This window comes from Oncorhynchus kisutch, linkage group LG4 (assembly GCF_002021735.2).
Source record: "Oncorhynchus kisutch isolate 150728-3 linkage group LG4, Okis_V2, whole genome shotgun sequence".
NCBI classification, from domain to species: Eukaryota; Metazoa; Chordata; class Actinopteri; order Salmoniformes; family Salmonidae; genus Oncorhynchus; species Oncorhynchus kisutch.
Window position 1 is genome coordinate 49583049 of NC_034177.2, and position 22400 is coordinate 49605448.

Below are 22400 nucleotides of genomic sequence, written 5' to 3' on the forward strand. Positions count from 1 at the left end.
GGCGTATAACACCAATGTTTAGCAATCCAAAGGCTGCGAGTTTGAATCTCATCAATTTAGCATTTTAGCGATATAGCAACTTTTCAACCCTAACCCTAACCCTAACCCAACTTTTCCAACTTTTCTAACCCTAACCCTAACCCTAGCATGTTAGCTAACCCTTCCCCTTACCTTAACCCTTTTATCCAACCCTTCCCCTAAACCTAACCTTAACCCTTAACCCATCTCCCAAACTTAACCCTAACCCCCAGCCTAGCTAATGTTAGTGAGATAGCTAACATTAGACTCCTAGCCACCTAGCTAGAATTAATAACATATCATACATTTTTTTAAAGAAAATACATTTCATAACATATTGTATGTTTTGCAAATTCGGAACTTAATTGGATGATGGACATTCACATATAATACATACTATGTGAAACGTCATATATCATACTAAATGGAGTATCTTGATTTTACATACAGAATAATACAAAACCTCTGAGACCAGGTTGGATGATTAAGCTACCAGTCTACTCTATTTTTCACCACTTACTGTCAAATTCACAATAAAAGGTCAATGAACAAATAATTATTACAGACATCGAATTCCTTATTTAACAGAGTTCAGACCTTGAAATTAAGTGTGTACGTGGGAGGGGGTGGATTTAATAGGGGTGATCACGGACACCATGATGTCCTTCAGACCCAGCCAGGTCTCAGAGGCTGTAGGGATGATCTGATTGCCTGGCAGGATGAAACCACAGTAACCAATGTCCCTCACCTCGAAGACAAAGGAGTACTTCATGCCCAGCTTGTATAACCAATCAATGATGCCGCTGCTTGCTTGGTCTGGGTGGAGGGAGACATCACATATTAGTAAGTGATTATTATTACAAATAGTTTGTATAAATTGAAAGTATTGGATTGAACTCAAGTACTCTGCTTTCCAGTCCTGGCTGACAAAGCAAATGAATTGAAACACTTATACCACATATAGTATTACAATTCTGAACTATTGAATACTGACAGATGGTCTTGCAGATGCTACCAACCTTGTATCTGATCCCAAGGAGAGAGCTGAGTTTCTGGTGAGTTCTATAGCTAGCACCTGTAATAAACCTAAGTGCGCAATGACAAGTAGCATCCAGCGATTTAAGTGTTGATGCCGTAGCATGCGGGTAGATAATATCCCCATAATCTATAACAGACATAAAAGTAGCTTGCACAATTTGTCTTCTATTTGTAGATGACAAACATGTCCTGTTTCTATAGAGGAAGCCTAGCTTGATTTTTAGCCGTTTACAAAGTTCGTCAATATGCATTTTAAAAGACAATTTATCATCCATATTTGTCAAGTTTCAATGTTTTTTTGCAGCTCATTCCAGTCACTGACTGCAGCAAACTGAAAAAATATGAGCGACCCAAGGATGTGAGAGATTTTAGGAATCTTTAAATGAACAGCTGGGAATAGACGTGGATGGAGATGAAGGACTGGAAGTTGCTATGGTTCTTCACCAGGTTCCCCACATTCCTCACCTCCATCTCAGAATGGGGAGATGGGCGTTGTAGAAGTCAGAGTAGGGGTTGGTATTGGCACCGGGGGGACATATTCAATTAATCCTTATCCTAGTCTGCTGTTCCCACATGCTTCAAGAGGGCCACCATTGTTCCTGTTCCCAAGAAAGCTAAGGTAACTGAGCTAAATGACTACCGCCCCGTAGCACTCACTTCCGTCATCATGAAGTGCTTTGAGAGACTAGTCAAGGACCATATCACCTCCACCCTACCTGACACCCTAGACCCACTCCAATTTTCTTACCGCCCAAATAGGTCCACAGACGATGCAATCTCAACCACACTGCACACTACCCTAACCCATCTGGACAAGAGGAATACCTATGTGAGAATGCTGTTCATCGACTACAGCTCAGCATTTAACACCACAGTACCCTCCAAACTCGTCATCAAGCTCGAGACCCTGGGTCTCGACCCCGCCCTGTGCAACTGGGTACTGGACTTCCTGACGGGCCGCCCCCAAGTGGTGAGGGTAGGTAACAATATCTCCACCCCGCTGATCCTCAACACTGGGGCCCCACAAGGTTGAGTTCTGAGCCCTCTCCTGTACTCCCTGTTCACCCACGACTGCGTGGCCACGCACGCCTCCAACTCAATCATCAAGTTTGCGGACGACACTACAGTGGTAGGCTTGATTACCAACAACGACGGGACGGCCTACAGGGAGGAGGTGAGGGCCCTCGGAGTGTGGTGTCAGGAAAATAACCTCACACTCAACGTCAACAAAACTAAGGAGATGATTGTGGACTTCAGGAAACAGCAGAGGGAGCACCCCCCTATCCACATCGATGGGACAGTAGTGGAGAGGGTAGTAAGTTTTAAATTCATCGGCGTAGACATCACAGACAAACTGAATTGGTCCACCCACACAGACAGTATTGTGAAGAAGGCGCAGCAGCGCCTCTTCAACCTCAGGAGGCTGAAGAAATCCAGCTTGTCACCAAAAACACTCACAAACTTCTACAGATGCACAATCAAGAGCCTCCTGTCAGGCTGTATCACCGCCTGGTACGGCAACTGCTCCGCCCACAACCGTAAGGCTCTCCAGAGGGTAGTGAGGTCTGCACAACGCATCACCGGGGGCAAACTACCTGCCCTCCAGGACACCTACACCACCCGATGTCACAGGAAGGCCATAAAGATCAACACGGCACATGGAGCCCGGCTTGAGTCTTACGTCACATACAGTCCTGTGAACCATGAGGGACAAGGGACAAACTCAACCTTTTACTGGTATGCTAGGTAGCACAATCAGGATTGTCCTCATATCACTCTACAACGAGACACACTGAGGTGACACAGATTAAAGGTCACTCTTTACACTTAATTCTGTAACTCCCACCACAATATACAGTAACTGCGTTATAATGCTTAATGGTATATCTATAGTGGGTACCTACACTGGTGTGGGAGTGGACGTAGCCATCAGGGTTGGTCAGAATCAGCAGGTAGATGTCCATGGCGTTCAGGGGAGAGGTCAGGGAGGCACCAGTGCCACATTTCTTTTGTAGAATGTATTAGATAGTATGTTCAATGTTGTTTTTTTCAATTAGAATACAATAGAAGTCTGAAGTGTTCTCTCACCTTGTTGGCTGTCCACACTCCAGTGGCCTGAGACACCCACTCTCTGGAGTGGATCCCAGAGTCAACCCAGATGGCGGGACGTTTGTTTCCACCAGTGCTGAACGAGAACAGAGAGAGGACAAGTGTTATTATCACAAATGTATCCAACACTACCCATAATATAATAACACTTCTCTTTTCTTTGTTGTAGTTCAGCACTGGTGGAAACAAACTGATAAATAGAAAACGTATGCACACAAACTGATCCGGACGTAGACACCAAACCCATATATTGATAAAAAACACACATGTACACTAACAGGTACAATTGTTGTAAATAGGTCTAATGTTTCTGTATCTTGAGCGCATATATGGGCCTGCCCTCATAGGAAGTTCCAATCTGTACCTTGGTGACAAGGTTAGGGTAAGCAGCCACCAGGTCGTCCATTCAGCTGTAAATCTTGAGACACACAGTCAGAACGACAACATCAGATAGTGCAAACATTGTATATGTTATGCAACATACATACGTATTATATATGATGTACACTGAGTATACGAAACATTGGGAACACCAGCTCTTTCAATGACATAGACTGACCAGGTGAATCCAGGTGAAAGCTATGATCCCTTATTGAGGTCACTTGTTAAATCTACTTCAATCAGTGTAGAAAAAGGGGAGGAGACATGGATTTTTAAGCCTTGAGACCATTGAGACATGGATTGTGTATGGGTGCCATTCAAAGGCTGAATGTGCCTTTGGACAGGGTATTGTAGTAGGTGCCAGGAGCTCTGGTTTGAGTGCGTCAAGAACTGCAATGCTGCTGGGTTGTTCATGTTGTTGGATTCAACATTTTGTACATAGAGATATTAAAGACATGATATATCAGTCGCATAGTATATTAAGGAGTGAAAGAGAATGGGTCTCTGTAGAAAGACAGATAGCTGTGGAATGTGTTGGGTGAGAAGAGGACAGCAACGTGTTGATACAGGGGAGACAGTGGATTAGATGAAGGAGGGGTATTCCGTGACAGACTGACCAGGTGAATCCAGGTGAGTCCTATGATCCCTTATTGAGGTCACTTGTTAAATCCACTTCAATCAGTGTAGATGAAGGGGAGGAGATGGGTTAGATAAGGATTTTTAAGCCTTGCAACTCCATATAGAGAATGTGTTCTAAATGTTTTGTACACTGTGTATGGTTAAATGCACTAAGCGTACGTATTGAAGATGGGCATGCTCATCCCCAGAATATTTTCAAGTGATGTATTTTCAAAAGATTAAGCTAAGAACATTAACCTGTCTAGGACTGGGGTTCCGCTCTGCAACAGCCAGTGAAAGTGCAGGGCGCCAAATTCAAAACAACAAAAATCTCATAATTAAAATTCCTAAAGCATACAAGTATTTTACACCATTTTAAAGATAAAATTCTCGTTAATCCAGCCACAGTGTCTGATTTCAAAAAGGATTTACAGCGAAAGCACCACAAACGATTATGTTAGGTCACCACCAAGCCACAGGAAAACATAGCCATTTTCCAGCCAAAGAGAGGAGTCACAAAAAGCAGAAATAGAGATAAAATGAATCACTAACCTTTGATGATCTTCATCACATGACACTCATAGGACTTCATGTTACACAATACATGTATGTTTTGTTTGATAAAGTTCATATTTATGTAAAAAAATCCGACTTTACATTGGCGCGTTACATTCAGTAGTTCTAAAACATGCGGTGATTGTGCAGAGAGCCACATCAAATTACAGAAATACTCATAATAAACATTGATAAAGATACGACTATTATACATGGAACTTTAGATAACCTTCTCCTTAATGCAACCGCTGTGTCAGATTTTTTAAAAACTTTATGGAGAATGCAAACCATGCAATAATCTGAGTACAGCCTTTAGACAACAAAGCAGCCAAAAAGATACCCGCCACATTGGGTAGTCAACATTACTCAGAAATAGCATTTTAAATATTCACTTACCTTTGATGATCTTCATCAGAATGCACTCTCAGGAATCCCAGTTCCACCAACAATGTTTGATTTGTTCGATAATGTCCATCAGTTATGCCCAAATATCTTCTTTTGTTAGGGCGTTTGGTAAAAAAAATCAAAAAGCGCGTTCAGGTTGCGCGGAACGTTGGGGCGAAAAGTTCAAAAAGTTCTGTTACAGCCCATAGAAATATACCAAACTAAGTATGGAATCAATCTTTAGGAAGTTTTTAACATAAAACTTCATTAATGTTCCAACCGGACAATTCCTTTGTCTGTACAAATGAAGTGGAACATTTCACGTGAGTGCACCAGACCGAGGCAGTGGCACTCTGCCAGACCACTCACTCAAAGATCCCTTGTGAGCCCCTTCTTTAGAGTATAATCCTCAAAACAGGTTCTAAATACTGTTGACATCTAGTGGAAGCCTTGGAAAGTGAAACATAACTAATATCACCCTGTATCTTCAATGGGGGCTGAATTGGAAAAACAACAAACCTCAGATTTCCCACTTCCTGGTTGGATTTTTTCTCAGGTTTTTGCCTGCCATATGAGTTCTGTTATACTCACAGACATCATTCAAACAGTTTTAGAATCTTCCGAGTGTTTTCTATCCAAATTTACCAATTATATGCATATTCTAGCTTTTACGGATGAGTAGCAGGCAGCTTAATTTGGGCATGTTTTTCATCCAAGCTACCCAATACTGCCCCCTACCCCAAAGAAGTTAAAGTAAAAATCAACCAATCCTCCAGCATTAACACAACAATCGAAGGTAAAATGCTTTATCATAAATAGGGTGGTTCGAGCCCTGAATGTTTATTTTATTATTATTACCTTTATTTAACTAGGCAAGTCAGTTAAGAAGAAATTCTTATTTTCAGGTTAACTGCCTTGTTCAGGGGCGGAACGATAGATTTGAACCTTGTCAGCTCAAGGATTCCACCTTGCAACCTTTCGGTTATTAGTTCGATGCTCTACCCACTAGGCTACCTTCCGCCCCATTATTGACAGGCTGCTGTGGTATACCAAACCATATACCACGGGTATGACAAAACTTTTATTTTTACTGCACTAATAAGGTTGGTAATCAGTTTATAATAGCAATAAGGCACCTCGGAGGTTTGTGGTATATGGCCAATATACCACAGCTAAGGGGTGTATCCAGGCACTCCACGTTGCGTAGTTCATAAGAATAGCCCATTGCCATGGTATATTGGCCATACCCCACACCCCCTCGGGCCATATTGCTAAAACTTCTACATGTTGAAAGTGCATGGGTGATGGAGAGAAACAAAATGGTGCAGTTTGAGGCCATTGGGATGTGAGTTTGGGCAAATGAGAGTCGTTGTTTGTGTGCTTCTGTAAGTTGATGTTCGTATGTGTATGTTAAAAAGAAATAGATCGTTTAAAAAATATATTTTTATGAAAATGTTTAGTGAGGAGATCTTGACAGCATTGTCAATTAGGCTATTCAATATAGATTATTTTTTTTACTTTGTCAGAATTACATGGCCAGCATTGAATAGAGGATAATCCTAGCTAATTTTGAACGCTTGAAAGATGGTTTTACAACCGGAGTATGCAGCAGTGGTTTCATCAACTGTGCACCCATATCAACTGCGTGTTGGCCATTTGCGGTTATACACGAGTGCTGTTGCGAAGTTTTTTAAGAGAAAAAAGAAGAAACCCGCACACTGCTCTTGATAGTATCATTGCTCTTTAATCAGCTTTACAGTAAGAATCGGCCTCAAGGCCTGAAGCTCTGAGGAAGCCCTTGAGGCCGGTATGTAAGGCTGATTAAAGAGCAGTGATACTATCAAAAGCAGCGTGCGGGTTTCTTCTTTTATCTCATTTTATCTCAACTGTTATCATGCACCTGCAAAAAAATATATCTCAGATGTGCGAGTGCCTTTTGAAGCAAAGTTATTTAAGGACATCGGACATGAGCATTGACATTAATGCATGCTAATAGCTACTGTAATTGGTCAGTCCAAAATGGCTTTTTAATTCTGTCATGGAAATAAATGAACAGTGCATTCGGGAAAGTATTCAGACCCCTTGACTTTCCACATTTTGTTACATTACAGTCCCCCTCATCAATCTACACACAATACCTCACAATTTCCACAAAAACCTATATTTCTTTGCTTTTTTGTTTTTAAAGGGATCACGTTGACATAAGTATTCAGACCCTTTTGTTGAAGGACCTTTGGCAGCGATAACGGCATAGAGTTTTCTTGGGTATGATGCTACATGCTTGGCACACCTGTATTTGGGGAGTATCTCCTATTCTAGTCTCCAGATCCTCTCAATATATGCACTGCTGCATAGGTATTTTCATATCTCTCCAGAGATTTTAAATCTGGTTCAAGTCCAGGCTACTCAAGGACATTCAGAGACTTGTCCCAAAGCCACTCCTGCTTTGTCTTGGCTGTGTTCTTATGGTCGCTGTCCTTTAGGAATGTGAACTTTCACCACAGTCTGAGGTCACAAGCGCAGGTTTCCATCAAGAATCTCTCTGTACTTTGCTCCGTTCATCTTTGCCTCGAACCTGACTAGTCTCCCAGTCCCTGCCGCTGAAAAACATCCCCACAGCATGATGCTGCCACCACCATGCTTCACCGTGAGGATGGTGCCAGGTTTTCTCCAGACATGACGTTTGGCATTCAGGCCAAAGAGTTCAATCTTGGTTTCATCAGACCAGAGAATCTTGTTTCTCCATGGTCTGAGAGTCTTAAGGTGCCTTTTGTCAAACTCCAAGCGAGCTGTCATGTGCCTTTTACTGAGGAGTGGCTTCCGTCTGGCCACCCTACCATAGAGGCCTGATTGGTGGAGTGCTGCAGAGATGGTTGTCCTTCTGGAAGTTTCTCCCATCTCCACAGGGGAGAGCTCTGTCAGTGTGACCATGGGGTTCTTGGTCACCTCCCAGATGAAGGCCCTTCTCCCCCGATTGCTCAGTTTGGCCAGGCGGCCAGCACCATTTAAGAATTATGGAGGCCACTGTGTTCTTGGGGACATTCAATGCTGCAGAAATGTGTTTGCTACCCTTCCCCAGATCTGTGCCACGACACAATCCTGTCTCGGATTTCTACAGACAATTCCTTTTGACTTCATGGCTTGGTATTTTGCTCTGACGTGCTCTGTCATCTGTGGGACTTTATATAGACAGGTGTGTGCCTTTTCCAAATCGTGTCCAATCACTTGAATTGACCACCAGGTGGACTCCAATCAAGTTGTAGAAACATCTCAAGGGTGATCATTGGAAACAGGATGGGCCCAAGCTCAATTTGAGTCTCATAGGAAAGGGTCTGAATATTTATGTAAATATGTTTTTTTCAGTTTTTTTTATTTTGAATACATTCGCTAAAACATATACAGACCTGTTTTTGCTTCCTCATCATGGGATGCTGTGTGTAGATTGCTGAGGATGTTTTTATTCAATCCATTTTTTAAAAATTAGGCTGTAACGTAACCAAATGTGGAAAAGGGGAAGGGGTCTGAATTCTTTCCGAAGGTACTTTTAAAAATCATGGAAAAGAAATGGTGCTTGAATACATACAGTCTTTTCCAGTGTAAATCCCATTGGGACTTGTATGCTTACATATTTACTAATAGGGTAACTTGGGGGCACATTTTACTGGTCCTTTACTGCTTTACTTAATGCTGACACGTTTCTATTTCTTGCTCTGATAAGTGAAAATCTAAACTACTGTTACTAAGCCCTTGCAGAGAAACCACATGATCAAAATCACCTCACTTCATTGGCGTGCCATCAGAGAGCTGGGCAAATCAAGCTTCAAAGAGGAAGCTCGCCGAGTGAAGCACACGGTATCTGTGACATAGCTTTTCTTTTCTGTTTTGATGTTAAGGTTATAAAACTCATGAATAACAACTGTGCCAAACTGTGGTGTAAATGTGAATACTATGTACTGGTGCATCAAAATAAATACAAATGTTTCCAATATGAAGTTCACTTTTTGTAAATCAGTCATTTTTTGTTGCTGTCTTGCTTTACCAACCATAGCTAGCTGAAGTAGGACAGCATGGAGTAGCCAATGTGGGACAGTCTTAGGCTTTTCCAATAGAGGAAAGAGATCCAGTGTACATTAAGGACCCCCTGTACCTAGGTTAGGCAGGGCTCTGGTTCTTGTAGTACTATTATCCTATTGTGGTACTAGGTACTATGGTACGATATTATAGTACTATGAGTACAATGGCACCAAACAGAACTATAGTAGGCATACTGTGTGTGTATGCATCTGGGAATTGATAGTGTTTGTCAAATGGTGAATACTGTTATTCCATGGAACCTTTCCGGTGATGTGTAGTCTACATGTGTGTCTCAGATTACGTCCCAAATGGCACCCTATTCCATATAGCCTAGGGTGCACTACTGCCTGAGCTGGCCATAAGTAGTGCCTTATAGGGTGCCTGTGCCATTTAGGACACAGCCCCAATCCATGCAGATTGCCTTTCCTGTTTTTCTCTTTCTACCAGCTGTGATGTACCTTCCATGAGAAGTCCCCGGTGAAAGCAGATTGTCAGAAGACCGTGAGCACCTCCGACTGGACCATCTGGACCTCTGCCTCATCCACGGCCCCATGGGAACGAAGGTGCACTCTCTCCCTATAGTCCTCTTGACATGCGCACTGTTCTCAACATGTCTTTGAAGAATCCTTGCCACTTGTATCTTGTAATACTCTTGTAATAAAACACTTGAGCTGAAGATTTGAAATGATGGTGTTTTAGGTTGTTTTGATGAAATAGTTCCATTTAACGCTTACAGTGCCTGTACTTGTCTGACTTGCCCGTACAATTGTCTTTGCTCCCATTTATTAAATTACTCACACATTTTGTCAGGCATAATTTAGAAAAACAATTCCACCCTTTGATGATTAACTGGGGGTGGGGGGGGGGGGGGGGGGATGATATGCGCTGATCATCATCACTCAATTATTTATTGTTATGTTGTAGATTAGGGATGAGCTGTTTCCTGTGGACTGTAGCCAGGGCAACCAGCTTCCTGGACACCTGGGAGGTGAGAATGACAGGAAGTCAAATTAAGATCATTTCTGGGCCATTTTTTACATCATCATTACATTTAGATTATCACCCTTTGAACATATCCATTTGGGTGTTCTGCTCACCATATATCTCAGGGTATGGAAGAACTTGTGGATGCAGGGATGGTCAAAGCCATAGGAATCTCTCATTTCAACCGGATCAAACCGAAGCTATTCTGAACAAGCCAGGCCTCAAGCACCAACAACCAGGTGTTCTTTGCCCTCTCTCCCAGCCCAAAATACCCCTCTGCATTTAGAGATCTTTTAGAGCATAATGTAATTGTGTTGAAATTATCTGATGTCCTAGGTTATGGGCAACATTTTCCTCTCGCAAACACACCTGTGTTGTGAGCAAATGCCTGGTAACGTATGGATGGGTGAAGTTGTAATGTGCAGTGTGATTTATTCTATTTTATTCGGAGCGGCTGTGGATCTGACTTTTCCCTGACCTTTTATTTGGAGCATTTTCCCTCTCATGTGGCCAAAACTCAACAGTGCGCGCCACTAGGCAAAACACACAGGTAGGCTATGCTTCAGTTTGTTAGCACCATCTGCTCTACAATTCGCTCACTGTACATCATTCAAAACAGCACTGTAGGCTACTTCCAAACAACACTGTATAACTCAAGAAGATCTAATGCATATCCCCATGAAACTGATAAGATTGAGATGAACTTGTTGGTATGCAGAGGCTGCATGAACGTTTCACCAATAAAACTTGAAGAATTATCAGTCACGATTGACAGTGAAAAATGTGAAGGGAAGGAGAACACAAAAAAATGTGTGCTTAGAGTAGAGGTAAAAGAAACATATGCTCAGAAGCATTTAGCACTCGGAAAAAAAAGACCGGGAAATGTCAGATGCACAGCTGCAGCCTATTTTATTTGACTAATGTGGTTGAGTGTTCTTATGACATCATCGGATGTCCCTGTCTGCTCCAGTTTGAGTACAGACACATGGAGGGAAATGTCCTATTGACACACACACCCAGTTATTTCTCACAAATAATTATATTATTCTAGTAACCTGCTATTATCCCAATAAGTTACTATGGTAACTGTCTGATCGGATGTTCTTGTATTAGGGCCAAACCAGATGAACCCTGTTTATTTGAAGACCCAAACATCAAGCCCAGAGGACCATATCTCAGGTAAAGTGGGAGCCACAGTAACAGTCATGGCTTTTAGGTAAATAGAGATTTGGTATAGAGTCTATGGACCTTGCTCTGTGTTGTCCCTTAAAGGGTCAAAAACATGATTTACCTGTGCTTTATATATTTCCACACTATGAGGTTGGAATAGTACAGTGAAATTATGATAATGCACTGGTGATAAGTTTATTAGGCCAATAACAAAGAGAGTTTGCCCTCCTCTCTGCTGATAACAGGTCGTTTTCAGGTTACACATTCCTCACAGTAGGCTCATCCAATTAGGCCCTTCTCTCAGACCACTAAGAAATTATTTGATATTGAGATTTTAAAAAACATTTCTTACTGTGATTTAAATTTAACCTTTATTTAACTAGGCAAACCAGTTAAAGGACAAATTCTTATTTACTATGACAGCCTACCGGGGAACAGTGTGTTTATTGCCTGGTTCAGGGGCAGAACAACAGATTTTTACCTTGTTAGCTGCTCTGGGATTCAATCCAGCAACCTTTCGGTTACTGGCCCATCACTCTAACCACTAGGCTACCTGCCGCCCCAAAATATGTGTTATTTATATTTACAATTCCCTTATCCAAGCAAATTACTAATTTACTACAGTACCAGTCAAAAGGAGTGTGCAAAGCTGTCATCAAGGCAAAGGGTAAGGCTACTTTGAAGAATCTCAAATATAACATATATTTAGATTTTTTTTAACACTTTTTTGGTTACTACATTGTTATTTCATAGTTTAGATGTCTTCACTATTATTCTACAACATAGAAAATAGTAAAAGAAAAACCCTGGAATGTGTAGGTGTGTCCAAACTTTTGACTGGTACTGTAGCTCTTATCAACTTGTAAATTCCAGTGTATGGAAAATTGTGTTATTTCGATTGAACAAAATTAAGTAGATGCTTTTTCCACTTGGAACTGGTAGGTTCGCTTGACCTCAACTCGGGTCAGAATCGGGCCCAAAATGACTACTCACTTTTAGGATAATACAGTACTTAAACATTGAATGTTGTGATCCAGGTGGTCAAGTCTTGAGGGGGTAAAGCTGCCATCTAACCCCTTTTCCCCACAATGAAACAACCTTTCTCTGCTAATGATAAACATAATGTTTGTTAATAATGATTTCAAGTGTTATGTAAATCAATTCATAGAAAATCTATTTGGCTAATAATATTTTCTGCTTTGTGTTCAGTAAACCCGTCTACTGATAGATTTGTTTTTCCTGGTCATGACTCATCTTCAAAACAAATTTTATTGGTCACATACACATATTTAGCAGATGTTATTGCGGGTGTAGCAAAATCTTGCTGTGGGCTTGAAGCACAGGGACCTGACCAATCGCTTCGGGGACTGCCAATCCACCATGCGCCAGATCATCACTTCCTGTACTGCCTGCATGGCACCGCCTCCATCTGGATGTAACCAGAGTGTCTTAGCCCACCTGCCCTTGGAATTCAAGGACTTCGCAGATACCCAGGTTCTGGTTGACTTCATAGAATTCCTCTGCAACACACCATCTTCCTCTACGCAGATGACACCATTCTGTATACTTCTGGCCCTTCTTTGGACACTTTGAACTTCTTTGGGATAGGGGGCAGTATTCGGAAGTTTGGATGAATGAGGTGCCCAAAGTTAACTGCCTGTTGCTCAGGCCCAGAAGCTAGGATATGCATATAATTGGTAGCATTGGATAGATACTCTGAACTCTGAAGTTTCTAAAATGGTTAAAATATTGTCTGTGGGTATAACAGAACTGATTTGGCAGGCGAAACCCCAAGGACAATCCATCCAGAAAAATGCAATTCAGCTCACCTCTGATTACAATGGCTGGGAATGGGAATATAAAAAGTCCTCCCAGATTGCAGTTCCTAGGGCTTCCACTAGATGTCAACAGTCTTTAGAAAGTGTTTCAGGCTTGTTTTTTTAAATGGCTCCCATTTTGGCTGTAGTATTTGTAGTGGGTTCAAGTGAGTACGCGTACTTCATTATTTATCTCCGGTAATGGTCTATGCTATTCTCCGTCTTAAATTTTATAGTTTATTTACATAATAGGGTACCTGAGGATTGATTAGGAACGTTGTTTGACTTGTTTAGAAGAAATGTATAAGTAACTTACGGGATTCAGTTTGTATGTATTTTGAGCGAGGGAAACCGGTGGATTACTGAGTCAAGCGCGCCATTGACACTTACTTTTTTGGGATGTAAAGAAGGACTTTATCGAACAAAAGGACCATTTGTTATGTAGCTGGGACCCTTGGGATTGCCAAAAGATGAAGATCTTCAACGGTAAGTGATTTATTTTATCGCTATTTCTGACTTTTGTGATGCATCTGCTTGGTTGGAAAATGTTTGTGGCGCGCTCTGGTGAGGGCGCGCATTTGGTTATTTTTCTCCGGTATTGAATATACTATTCATTGTCTTAACTTTTAGCATTTACTAACATATTATGGTACCTGAGGATTGATTAGGTAGTTTGACATGTTTGGACCAAGTTTATTGGTAACGTTTGGGATTCATTTTGTATGCATTTTGAACAAGGGGAAACAGGTGGATTATTGAATGAAGCACGCCAAATAAACATACTTTTTGGGGATATAAAGAAGGACTTTATCGAACAAAAGGACCATTTGTTATGTAACTGGGACCCTTATTCTTGGCCAGGTCGCAGTTGTAAATGAGAACTTGTTCTCAACTAGCCTACCTGGTTAAATAATATATATATATTTTTTACATTTATTTTAATTAGCGGTAAAGTGAAGAGTCTTCCTCCACCTTCAATGGGATGGTGGGGATGGCACCTCATGCCGCGGTCATTTTGTATCTGTACTTTATCCTGGATCTGTAAAGTGACAAGGAGATATTCCAGCAGTGTGGAATTGTTCCCTTACTCACGTCAGACACAGCCATTGCAACGTCCACTGGCCAACTTTCTGGTAAAAGGGCACCTAGATGCCAGCAGGGTGCAAAGGTGATGGAGGGTGAGACATGGATCATTGCAAAGCTGATGGGAATGGTAGAGTGGACCATGCGGAGAGTCAAAGACCACAAGCTTGTTTGAGCTTGCCTGTACCTCTCAGATACCATGAATCAACTGTTCACTGTGGCATGCCTGCTGGTCAACAACCAACATGAACAACTATCAGTATGGTTCAGGCGGAAATGGTACAGGCGGAAAGGAAGTGAGGGGGGAGTTGGGCATCTTGTTCCGTCTACTCCTCTCTGACCAGATACTGTACTGCTGGAAGTGATTTTGAAGATCCAGCAGGGGGCACTCCTCTCCTCTCACTGCTTAAGCAGAAACCAATGCCGCACAAATGATGCAGTTGTTCGACCAATGTTCAAGTGCTTCGCAAAGTTGTTGCACATTCTGTAGAACTATTTGTCTAAACTCACCTTTCCTTTCCTGAGAAGATTTCGTTTTGTTGGTCATTCATAGAGAAAAAGTTTAATGTAATTCCAGGAGAACCAAACATCATCCAATTCACTGAAGTAAATACTGTATGTGTAGAGAAAAAAAGATCTACCTCATTCCTTTGAGTGTAATGCACTCTATGACAGTGCCTCGGAAGATGGGGAAAAAGCAAGTGTTACGTTCTCCACTTGAAAAGTATCACAGTCATCCTTTAACACTTGTCTCTGTAGAATTGTTGCTATTTAAGGAAATACATGAGTGTATTTTCTGTAAACCTGTGAAAAACACATATTTGATAACTTCTCTTTTAGAAACCCTTTTAGAAACCCGAACACAATTGTCTGCATTTTATTTTATGAAAAACATACAATGTTGACAACCTAATAGTCTAATTGTTTCAGATTCTAAAAAATGTAGGCTACTGTATGCAAAGTATAAAGAAATATAAACCATAGAGCATCCAATATAATCAATATATATATATATATATAAATGAATACAACACTTTAGTCCAGATAGTATGGGCCCTCTGTGTGCCAACTATGTCGTCCACAAACTTATTTTCCTAATAATCAGCCATTCATTCTGACTGGCAGTCACCACAATGCGAACACACTGGATGTCAAAGGCAATCTTGTGGTCCACGTCTTGAATGTCAATGTTGCCATTTTTAAACTCCCCTAACGTGATGTAGGAAGAACACTGCCTTCCTCTCTTTGTCCCCACCAGCTTCTCTCCTACTTCCAGAGCTCCATGGTGCAGGATATCATTCTGACGATCGTCCGTTCCTGTCAAGATTTTGATATTGCTAATATTGCTTGGTTCGTGAAAGACAATGACAAAGAAGTCTCCGGTAGAGGGGGGTTTCCCCCAAAAGTATTCTTCCACACTGCTATAAGCCTTGGTGGCGTCATAGTTTTCAAATACATTAATGTTAGTGTACAGGCTGGCAGGAGGGTTGTCAGGGATATCAATAGAGTCCTCTTCAAAGTCATCATCCTTCAACTTGTTCTCTGTCCCCTTATATGAGGAGTAGTAGCCCATGTGCTGGAACAGAGAGGGCTTGAAGCGGATCACATTTTTCTGGGCCAACAGGCCCCGGAAGTGAATAAGGAGCCAGTCGCAAGGCATCTCCTGGTAGAACATGAGCAGGAAGTGGACCAGGCGCGGCAGGTCTCTTGATTGGTAGAGCTTCCCTATGTAGCCAAGCTTGGAGAATTCCAGCATCACCCAGTAGGAGCCTTCCCTGGAGGTGACCACCTTCTTCAGGGATGTCAGGAAGTTCCTTGAGCAGAGCACATCATCCTCCAGCATCATGTAAAAATCTGAGAGGTTGGTGCAGAAGTTGAGAAGGAAGGCGTAGTCCACGTTCTGCTTGGAGCGGAAGCGTACCCTGTCCTCTGGGTCGTCGTAGTTCCTTTTCAGCCCATCCAGTGATGGGTAGTACTCCTCAGGGGCATGGATCACTAGGAGACGCCCAGCGATGATGTGGTGGGCAAACTTCCTGGAGATGTCCTGCACCAGCTTTTCACACCAGGCCAGGTCAAAGTCTGCCAGGTGAACCACCACCACAATCTCTTTCAGTTCCTCATAACTGGACTGGTCAAAAATGGATTTGATCGTCTCCATGAGGTAATTCCCTTTTTTTCTTTTCACAGATGACAACCCAATGGTTAGATATTCTGTAAACACAAACATTGATATGATTCCAAATGAAATTATTTTTGAACAAATCATTGAGTTTCAGGATAATATGTGTATCTCTACATATCTCAAATAAAAGGTATATTTACTTTTTCGGGGCAGTGGATTCCCAGCGAGGTAACGGTATGTGACGTTTATGGTTCCAGAGAAATTTGTGAGGTCTCTAAAGTTGTGAACATATCTCTCAGAGTTTGAAGGATGCATCAGCTGTCTTTTACCCGCCTCCTAAAAAAATTACTATATTGTTACTCAAATGTAAAATACAAATATGATGCAGAGACAGCCAATAATAACCTACCAAGATGTATCCATCCTCCATGTACAGGTTGAAGAACAGAAGACATGTGATCAGGACCCCCAGGAAGGGGATGGTGGAGCGTTTACGGAAACACCTCATCTTGTCCAGGGACTTCCACACCAGCCTCATGATGGAGACACACTTCAGGTAGGATAGAAAGGAAAAAGGTTTGAACAAATTATTATCATCATTATCATTCTCTGCTTACGATGTAGGTAGGCGATATTGATATCAATCCAGTACTGGACTGCCTGTGCCATGGGTTTGTTGATGTGCTTGTTTGAAGTCAGCAGTATGCATATGAAATGTGTATATATATGAACTGCACATGTCTGCATACTGTGTGTGTGTGTGTGCGTGTGTGCACCTGCACGGCTGTGTGTGATGGGCACTGAACCATACACATACGGTGTGTTGCAGAATACGGCCCTCCATCTCCAGCCCTCCCCAGTGAGCCTCTGGTGGAGCACTAACCTGGGTCAAAGTGCTAAATGCTGAGAAAGGCCTGGGAGAGGCTCGCTCACACAATCATTTCTCACTCCTCCCGTCTTCATTATTCTCACCACTGATGGAACAGCAAAGCATTTCATGTTTCTCTCTGACCTTAAAAAGTAAATACCAGATAACAGTCTGGAAACAGCCTGGATCAAAAGCCTTATTGAATAGGAACATATATTTTCCATGCAGCACAAAGAGAGAGAGAGAGAGAGAGAGAGAGAGAGAGAGAGAGAGAGAGAGAGAGAGAGAGAGAGAGAGAGAGAGAGAGAGAGAGAGAGAGAGAGAGAGAGAGAGAGAGAGAGAGAGAGAGAGAGAGAGAGAGAGAGAGAGAGAGAGAGAGAGAGAGAGAGAGAGAGAGAGAGAGAGAGAGAGAGAGAGAGAGAGAGAGAGATGAGAGAGAGAGAGAGAGAGAGAGAGAGAGAGAGAGAGAGAGATTCCACCTGAAAATGTTCTGTAATGTATAAACAGCTCTCTGAGATGAATTTATGCTGACAGGAAGAAATTGATCGTACTCTGCCTAAGAAAAACATAATATTGAAGAGGTGAATATATTCCTTACAGACAACTAACTGGCCTCTCTTGGCTCGAAGCGGAAGCTCGTGTTTAGAATTCAGCGTGTGCATGCACACCAGCCGAGCTCCACCTTAGGCTCATTTCCTAACCATTTCCATGCTTCCTATAAAAGTACACTGTTGCAGTGAATCCATTTGCAACACAGAATGATAAAAAGCTATTTAATCGTAAACGGCAGCTCAATGTGGCTAATGAGACGCCATTTTAATAAGCGGGTATGTTGTACAACAAAGCCATTTGGTAAACAATATTGTTCATTTGTTTGATGATATGCAGACAACATATGTAGCAGCCGAAGATGCCTGTCTGTTTCTGCATCTGCCAAGTTGTTGTTGCCTTCTCAGACAAATTGTCACGGGTGTTGTTGGAAGTAGACCAATGTGCAGTTGTTGTGAGCGTACATTTTCTTTATTTTTAAAATGTCACCAACAAAACAACTGTGACGCTTACAGGGCTAAGTGCCACAAACAAAGTTATCTACCCACACTGAAAGGAGGGAAAAAGGGCTACCTAAGTATGATTCCCAATCAGAGACAATGATAGACAGCTGTCCCTGATTTGAGAACCATACTCGGCCAACGCATAGAAACACAAATCAGAGAAATAAAGGACATAGAATGCCCACCCAAATCACACCCTGACCAAACCAAAAAGAGACATAAAAAAGGCTCTCTAAGGTCAGGGCGTGACACAAATGACATGGGATACAGGCAACAGAGCTGAGACTGTAAAAAGATAAATATTGCATTCAATATGCTCTAAGCAAAGAATCAATGTATTCTGTAAACATCATCGATGTTGTTAGATAAGTGGATAAGTGGCTATATTTCAGCTACTGTAGGTTATGGTAGTTATTTTTTTATTTTTTCATTTCACCTTTATTTATGGGTGAAGATGCCAAGACAAGTGTAAAACTCTTAAGTGCTGAGTTCAAGGAGTTGGGTTATCATCAACTTTTAAACAGCATTGCTTTCAGAAGAAAACAATTCTGCTGTGACTGGACGTTTTCCGACTGTTTACTTATTAATCAAGGAAGACGGCTGCTAGTTCTCCGACATATTAATCAAGGAAGAAGGCTGCTAGTTCTCCAACATGTTAATCAAGGAAGAAGGCTGCTAGTTCTCCGACATATTAATCAAGGAAGAAGGCTGCTAGTTCTCCAACATGTTAATCAAGGAAGAAGGCTGCTAGTTCTCCGACATATTAATCAAGGAAGAAGGCTGCTAGTTCTCCGACATATTAATCAAGGAAGAAGGCTGCTAGTTCTCCGACATATTAATCAAGGAAGAAGGCTGCTAGTTCTCCGACATATTAATCAAGGAAGAAGGCTGCTAGTTCTCCGACATATTAATCAAGGAAGAAGGCTGCTAGTTCTCCGACATATTAATCAAGGAAGAAGGCTGCTAGTTCCCCGACATTGGACCCCAGCAGTTATCCCCTTCCTGCTTCTGGACAAGAGGGGCAGACCCCATTAAAAATGCATGGGGACCTGTGAGTTGAGTTTAACGTTCTCAAAGCTCTCTTCAAATATTCATGCCCAGTATGCGGTCTTCAGCACATGGAGTTAATGTATCGCTATCCACTGATGCATTGGAGGTTGAAACACTGAAGACAATGCCAACCAAGGAGAGAAGAGCTTCACTGCTATGTTGAACCTCCAGTTTGATCACTAAATCCATCATTTAAAAAAACATGACAAGTGACAGTTACATTATCTCTGTAACAATGACAAGTAGCCAATACACAACCCCTCTCTTCAACCAACCCACTCAGCTCCTTGACATAAGAGGGCTTTTATTGGAAGGACGATGACATATACTATCCATAGCCTGTGATATTCGACGTACTGCATGATCATGAAATAGGATCATGCTGTCCACAAGTCACTTATTCACTTAGCTGTGGTTCATCAAAATGTCCACATCTCTCCCCTTTCATCTCACCACATTCTAATGGCAGTGATGCTGAAAGTGGTTATGGTGTCATTGAGTGTCCTCGGTGCTGCTGGGCTGTAACTGTGGCAGCGTCCATTTTGTCACTTTGTTTTATTACTGTATCAGATGGGAAATGCATGGGCGATTATTTCCTTGTGTTCAGGATGAGTGATGATGGGCACTGAGCCTGGCCTGGTCTTTCTCTACTCTCGTTTGTGTGGGCTGTCAAAGCTCAGCTGGCGGAAGGAGAAATCGATGATCTGGGTTAAGGGACATGTCATTTTGTGTTATTGTGTCTCGGGGAAAGCTTCCATATGTCACTAATAATAATATGAATGACTATTGAGATAACAAAGATGATGAAATGCACACTGGTATGAGGAACTGGAAATAAAGCTGAGATTGGCTGGCCAATATGTACAGTACCAGTCAAAAGTTTGGACACACTTATTCATTCCAGGATTTTGCTTTATTTTTACTATTTTCTACATTGTAGAATAATAGTGAAGACATCAAAACTATGAAATAACACATATTGAAACATGTAGTAACCAAAAAAGTGTTAATCAAATAAAAATAGATTTTATATTTTGAGATTCTTCAAAGTAGCCACTCTTTGCCTTGTTGACAGCTTTGCACACTCTTGGCATTCTTTCAACCAGCTTCATGAGGTAGTCACCTGAAATGCATTTCAATTAACAGGTGTGCCTTGTTAAATGTTAATTTGTGGAATTTCTTTCCTTAATGAGTTTGAGCCAATCATTTGTGTTCTGACAAGGTAGGGGTGGTATACAGAAGATAGCCCTGTTTGGTAAAAGACCAAGTCCATATTATGGTGAGAACGGCTCAAATAATCAAAGAGAAACAACAGTCCATCATCACTTTAAGACATGAAGGTCAGTCAATCCGGAAAAACCATCAAGCGCTATGATGAAACTGGCTGTCATGAGGACCGCCACAGGAATGGAAGACCCAGAGTTACCTTGGGTGCAGAGGATAAGTTTATTACAGTTAACTGCACCTCAGATAGCAGCCCAAATAAATGGTTCCAACTGCTATGTCTTTTTGTTAGACGCAGGGTAGGTAAACAGATGATCCATGAAGCATGGAGGAGGAGGTGTGATGGTGTGGGGGTGCTTTGCTGGTAACACTGTCTGTGATTTATTTAGAATTGTAGGCACACTTAACCAGCATGGCTACCACAACATTCGATAGCGATACGCCATCTCATCTGGTTTGCGCATAGTGGGACTATCATTTGTTTTTCAACAGGACAATAACCCAACACACCTCCATGTTGTGTAAGGGCTATTTGACCAAGAAGGAGAGTAATGGAGTGTTGCATCAGATGACCTGATGACCTACCCAATGACCCAACCAATTGAGATGGTTTGGGATGAGTTTGACCACAGAGTGAAGGAAATGCAGCTAACCAGTGCTCAGCATATGTGGGAACTCCTTCAAGACTGTTGGAAAAGCCTTCCAAGTGAAGCTGGTTGAGATAATGCCAAGAGTGTGCAAAGCTGTGATCAAGGTAAACATTTAAGAAAAACCCTTGAATGAGTAGGTGTATCTAAACTTTTGACTGGTACTGTATGCATGTTCTGATAATGTTATTCCACCTGAATGTTTCCAGTGCAGCTGTTGATATTTGACAATAGATCAACTGTCAGTTCCTAGGGCTGATCCCTTGACACTTGACATTTTTCTTGACATTATTCTGTAATTTAGATGCTAGTTCTAGAACTAGTGGACCAGTGGGAGGGGGGCAGTACACTACACACAACATATTTGACTGAGGTCACTGTTCAGTCTGGTCCCCAGCGCAGATATAATCAATTCCCTTATTATCGCATTATTATTCCAGTTGCTTGAGACCCTGGGCCATCAGGCTGTGGAATGTGATGATACTTACCCAGCATGTGATGACCTTTCAAATCAGCGGCGCTGATGTGTGATTTGGGTGGGCATTCTATGTTCTTTATGTTCTGCCCCTGAACAGGCAGTTAACCCACTGTTCCTAGGCCGTCATTGAAAATAAGAATTTGTTCTTAACTGACTTGCCTAGTAAAATAAAGGTAAAATTAAAATAAAAACAATTCTATGATTTATATTTCTATGTTTTGGAAGGGTATGGTTCTCAATCAGGGACAGCTGTCTATCGTTGTCTCTGATTGGGAATCATACTTAGGCAGCTCTTTTCCCACCTGTGATTGTGGGAAGTTGACTTGTGTTAGTGGCACTTAGCCCTCGTAAGCTTCACGTTGTTTATCTTGTTTCTTGTTTTGTTGGCGTCATTCCACAATGAAGGAAAATGTACGCTCACCAACGCTGCACTTTGGTCCACTTCTTTTGACGGCTGTGACAGGCGCACCAGGGCAGTATTGGGAACTTTCCAGCTATTCTGAGTTACATTTCCAATAACGAATGGCCCTTTGTGACAAGTCAACAATGCCCTGAGGGACCACACTTGCCATAGATCGTTCTGGAGACATGACAATGTGGTGTGTTGTTGCACAAATGCCAAGAAGAGAATAGTGATGATATCAGACTGTCAGAAGAAGCAGTTATTTTGATTTCAAATTTATATTACATGTGAGAGAATGGTTGTAGACACTCAACGGGAAAGCACG

General features: G+C 41.9%; 1 protein-coding gene and 1 pseudogene across 1 annotated transcript; both read right to left on the minus strand.

Moving 5' to 3' along the window:
• Positions 1–650: 650 nt before the first annotated feature.
• Positions 651–3571, minus strand: LOC109888914 (carboxypeptidase A2-like; annotated as a pseudogene).
• Positions 3572–15255: 11684 nt separating this feature from the next.
• Positions 15256–16897, minus strand: LOC109888720 (alpha-1,3-mannosyl-glycoprotein 4-beta-N-acetylglucosaminyltransferase C-like). Its single transcript, XM_020479894.2, has 3 exons — positions 16763–16897; positions 16554–16686; positions 15256–16442 (listed from the first exon to the last, which is right to left on the minus strand). Exons 1-3 carry the CDS (start codon positions 16889–16891, stop codon positions 15301–15303), a joined length of 1404 nt encoding a protein of 467 aa, XP_020335483.1. The 5' UTR covers positions 16892–16897; the 3' UTR covers positions 15256–15300.
• Between the last annotated feature and the right edge of the window lie 5503 nt (positions 16898–22400).